This window comes from Zingiber officinale, chromosome 2B (assembly GCF_018446385.1).
Source record: "Zingiber officinale cultivar Zhangliang chromosome 2B, Zo_v1.1, whole genome shotgun sequence".
NCBI lineage: Eukaryota > Viridiplantae > Streptophyta > Magnoliopsida > Zingiberales > Zingiberaceae > Zingiber > Zingiber officinale.
In genome coordinates this window covers 63,020,732-63,026,073 of record NC_055989.1, presented here as the reverse complement: position 1 = coordinate 63,026,073, position 5,342 = coordinate 63,020,732, and the positions used below count along the sequence as shown (strand labels likewise).

The following is a 5,342-nucleotide window of genomic DNA, read 5'->3' as shown; positions in this document are numbered from 1 at the left end:
TAGTTGGTCTCAGTGTCTTTGAGTCTCTAGATTAAAAAAAAAAAAGATAAATGATAAATTACTATTAATCTTGGACAATTGAATAATGTATGAGAAAGTGGAGTCATATTTATAAGATAAGTGAAATGATATAAAAATAAAAGAATACAATGATTATTAATTAATAATAAAATTAAATCAATCAACTATTTTAATAAAATTTAAATAGATAGTTTAACCTAGGTGACACTTGCACAATGTCAAAATTAATATATTGTTATGTAATAATTTTGATTAAAATTTATATACAGTTTATTTCGATCAAATTTATTATTCACTTAAAAGTGAAGTTAATAAAATAGTAATGATATGTTCAAAGAAAAAAATTCAAGGAAAAATTTAAGAATAGACACATAAAGTATGACCTACCATTTCATTTTTTATGGGTATTATCACTTTATGTGTTTATTTTTGAGTTTTTTCTTGAATTTGTTTGTTTGAACATATTATTTTTCTTAATAAAAGGAGATATTTGATAATTTTGAGGAGTGCCGCTCTATGCGGATTTTCCGGTTTACACGAATTCCTTCAGTTGCTTCACGAAATCCTGTTCGTGCTCCTTGGTCACGACTTGTCCCACGAACCGCACCCCCTGCTCCGGCGCCGGCCGCTTCAGAAGGATCCCGCCGGCGAAGAACACGTGGTCGTTGAGCGGCGCCACGCACCGCGGCGCCCCGCTCCCGTAGTCCACCTCGTGGAACCCCACCGCCCTCCAATCCGACAGGTTCAGCGCGTCGTATCCGATCGGGACTCTGAACGGGTCTTCCTCGAAGTCGCCAGCCGCCCACGCCGCAAAATTGGCCGCCAGGCTCCCCTTCGCCTCGCGTATCCACCCCACTATCTCGCCTACTGGGGCGCGAGCCACCCGCTCGCTCTTTTTCGTTACCGTCATGAAGTAGACGCAGTTGCCGTAGTAGCCGCCGCCGGCAGCATTCACCAGGTGGCGCACGTTGGCCGGGAAGACGAGGTGGGCGTCATCCTCCGGCTCGAGGCCGATGGCGCGGACGCGGCTCCGCCAGAGGACGGCGGCCAACGCGTCGAAGGTGGTGCAGCAGTGGGCCGTCCCCCGCGCGTACGAGTCTTTAATGGCGTTGACTGCGTGCGGCGGGAAGTCGCAGAGTGAGCGAACGAAGTTGTAGGCGACCGTCGGAGGGGGCTTCGGGTGGCGCATCGGCGGGGCCGGGATCGCCTTTCTGAGCCAGACCGGCTCGACGGCAGGACCAGAGAGGCCTCGGACGATGTCGGCGATGGCGTTCAGGAAGTGGCACGCTCCAACGCCGTCGAACACCATGTGGTTAAATTTAACTCCGATCACGAAGCCGCCACACTTGAGCTCCGTCACCTGCAAATCGTCGTTAGATTTTAATTAATTCATCGTTGACTAAATTAGATCAGAGGTAGTCAAATCGGTCAACACGCGTTCGACAAACATCGCATTGAATATTCATCATCGCCGGCGAATTCATGGTTCGAGATATTCTCAGAGGACTAAATTAGCACAAAATCGAAAAACGAACCTGCATCATCAAGATCATCTCGTGCTGGTTTAAACTCGGGGGTGGACATGGCAGGAGCTCCTCCTTGGGGATCGCCAGAGGGAACTCAAGGTTCCTCAGATCGCTCAGGCTGTACCGGCTCGCCTTCGCCTCGACGAACCACACCCCCTCGCCGGTGCAAGCCACCTCCAGTTCTCCGTCGTCTGACACCACGAGCCGGCCGGCAACCGGGTAGTAGTGGGCCAGCGCACTAGCCAGCGCGGCTCTGATGTCGTCGGCCGGGGACTGAAGCAGGCCGCCGCCTTCATAAGCGGCGACCACTTCCACGAAGAATCTGAGGCCCATGGCATGGTCCAAGGACGAGAGGGGGAGGCTAGGCTCGGCGGCGGCAGTGGCACAGCTGGGGGCGACGAACTCCTCGGCCACCTTCGTCACGGTGAAGCTCATCGTCATCAGTGCGAGCTTTAGTTTAGCATGCCTTTCCGTTTGCTTGGTGGGTTCCTCTTATAATGGAGAGGAAAAGAACGGTAAACAGAGCTAATCGCCTATTTTCTTAAGTTCACATTTGTAGTTCGAGTGCGACCATTTCCTTGTCGTTGTATTTTAGAAATGGTAGACCTTCACGTGGCCTTGGATGGTCAATGGGGTGGTAGGTGACTAATAAGACACCGAAGATTCTTGCATTTACGTAGCAGGCCAAGTCAGGGAAGACTGCTCCAACTAAGCAGAAGAAGCAGTCCAAGTAAACGGGGCCACCATACTTCCTCCAGCTCGAAGCCTGCCTATGTGTTATCATCAGCTGTTTTTGGACGTTGTTCTCGGAGGACGTTGAGGAGACGAAGGCGTCACTTCCCGTTGTCACTTCCCGTTCGTCTCCTTCATTGTTGCAAACGTTAAAGAGACGAAGGGACGTCTTTTCCTCTTCATTTTCCTCACTCATTTTATATAATGATGCGTCCAAGAGTAATTGAAGAAGAGGATGATCAGTGATACGGTGCATGTTCGTGGGGTCAGTAAGATGATGTTGTTAGGAGTCAAGACCACAAGCTGGTCAGAAGTCAAGCTTACGTAGAGGTCAGAAGTCAAGTTTACGTGAAGGTTAGAAGTCAAGCTTACGTGGAGGTCAGAAGTCAAGCCTGTTGGAACCGTGATGTTCGCTAAAGGGGGGTGAATAGCGATTCGTCACGTTTGCTCCTTCTTGCTTCGTCTTGATAAAGTGCAGCGGAATACAAAGACAAAGACAAAACAAAAACACTCACAATGCTAACACCTAGGGTTTACTTGGTATCTACCTCAAGAAGAGGTGACTAATCCAAGGATTCACACACACGACACAATCTCCACTAATAAAAACCCTCCTTCTCGGTCGCAGCCGAAGGCGGAGAAGCCTTACAACACCCACACTACAACACAACACGAAATACAACAAGAAGAAACAAATACAGTGAAATACACTCTTCTTCTTGCTTACTTGTGCTTGTTGTTGCTTCTTGAATCTTGGAGAAACTCCCCAAGAGCCTTCAAGAACTGGCGGAGAAGCTCGGAGAAAATCGTCGATGAATCGCACACCAATCGCAGGAGAAAGCTCGCAAAAGAACTATGGAGAAAACAATCCGCAACGGCTATATCCTGTGCTCCCAAACGATCCAAATCATTCTCAATCGATTGCCACGTCAGCACGCTTCATCCTAGCCGTCCATCGCTCGTTTCTTGTGCAACAGTCACTTCCCAATCGATCGACCGATCGATTGGGACTGCCTGAATCGATCGACCGATCGATTCAGCACCTTTCTATGCTATCTGGAAATGCTTGGATGGATCGACCGATCGATCCAGCTATTCTCGCGACTCCTCACACGAGAACTTCAGGTCCCAATCGATCCACCGATCGATTGGTAGCTCTAATCGATTGCCCGATCGATTTGGATGACTTCTGTGCTCGCGAGTAATGCTCCCAATCGATCGGCCGATCGATTGGAGTCATCCCACATTCGCAGCACAGTCCAATCGATGGACCGATTGATTGGACACTGGTTCAATCGATTGACCAATCGATTGGACACTGGTTCAATTGATCGACCGATCAATTGAACACCCTGAACTTGCCTCAAACTCAAGTTCAAGGTCCCAAACCCAACTCCCGGTCAACCATGACCTGTTGGGTATCCATGCCTAGCTTTTGGCTACTCCCGACCAACCTCGAACTAGCCTTCTAGCCTCCTCCATCAGCCTTGCGTCCCTCGGATATCTCCCCATCCTTCACGCCTTGCCTTCTGGAGCTTCCATCGGCCTCATCCTAGTTGTCGGGTTCTCCTAGCCAAATCACCTTAGGACTTGCTCTGCCAAGATCACACTTGGACTTTCCCAATTGCTTGACTCCTCACCAGGACTTTCCCAATTGCCTGGCTCCTCACCAGGACTTTCCCTTCGCCTAGCTATACTAGGACTTTCCAATTACCTGATCTCATTTATCAGGACTTTCACCACCAAGTCTGGTCAACACTGACCTACTTGGATTTTCTCTCTTGCCAACCTTCCTGTTGGACTTACCTTTGCCTAATCTCCAATTAGGACTTTCCCAGCCAAGTCTCCTGTCAACCTTGCCCTACTTGACTTCTCTCCTGCCTAACCTCCAGTTAGGACTTTTCCAATGCCTAAACTCTAGTTAGGACTTTCCCATTGCCTAAACTCTAGTTAGGACTTTCTCATTGTCTAAACTCCAGTTAGGACTTTCCCGGTCAAATCTCCGATCAACATTGACCCACTTGACCTGTCTTCTTATCAATCTGGTCAATCCTTTGACCATCTCCACAATCAGACGATTGCCCTAGCAATCTCCATATATTGCCAAATATCAAAACTCAAATCCCGACTCAAGCTTGACTCAACTCAAGCTTAGTCAAACTGGTCAAACTTGACCTAGGGAAATTACCCCAACAATCTCCCCCTTTTCGATGTTTGACAATTCCTCTAAGTTAGGCTAAATCCCATAGCCTTAACTCTCAACTTCATACCAAGGCTAAATCCCATAGCCTTAACTCCTTCTTCATCACAAGGCTAAATCCCATAGCCTTAACCTCTTCTGCATACCAAGGCTAAATCTCATAGCCTTAACTCCATGACAAAGCATGAATGAAGCTTTCCTTCATTCTCTTCCTTTCCTAGAGGGCAAACTCCCCCTGCTTGGGATGAAGGTCTAACTTAACCTTCCATTCTCCCCCTTTGTTACACATCAAAAACTGAAAACAAATTCTTCTCCATGAGATTTAACTCTTCGTTGTTTACAACCTCATATGTTGTTAACAACCCCACAAGGAAGATCTCATACTCTTCACTGCCGCCAAAACTCCCCCTTGAGTTCTACTTCACTTTACCATGCTCATCCTAGAGCATGCATCAACTTTACCAATGAAGGTCCGATCCCCTTCATTAACCCAATGCTCCCCTTTGAGCAGTAAACTACTCCACAATGCTTATCCGAGAGCATTTATCATCTTAGCAATGAAGATAACCAATCGTCCATTGCTCCCCAATACTCGACCCTGAGTATTAATTCACCATGAACGTTTAACCCACCTTCCAAGGTCTTTGAAAATATTTTTTATGCACCAACAATAAACTTAGGGTTCCTAAATAATCAGGAAAACCAAAATTTGAAGTTTTGAAGTTCAAAATTCAATAATGAAACTAACCTCAACCTAAACTTCACCTAAGTTTATATTAATCAAAACATACTTGTTCTCATCATGAAAACTCCCCCTAAATGTATACATATGTATTCCTAGGGGTTTGGAATGGTTATTGGGA

General features: G+C 47.0%; 1 protein-coding gene across 1 annotated transcript; it reads right to left on the bottom strand.

The window, feature by feature from the left end:
• Positions 1–471: 471 nt before the first annotated feature.
• Positions 472–2,068, bottom strand: LOC122049146 (acyl transferase 4-like). The gene is made up of 2 exons (XM_042610586.1): positions 1,557–2,068; positions 472–1,381 (listed from the first exon to the last, which is right to left on the bottom strand). Exons 1-2 carry the CDS (start codon positions 1,986–1,988, stop codon positions 554–556), a joined length of 1,260 nt encoding a protein of 419 aa, XP_042466520.1. The 5' UTR covers positions 1,989–2,068; the 3' UTR covers positions 472–553.
• Between the last annotated feature and the right edge of the window lie 3,274 nt (positions 2,069–5,342).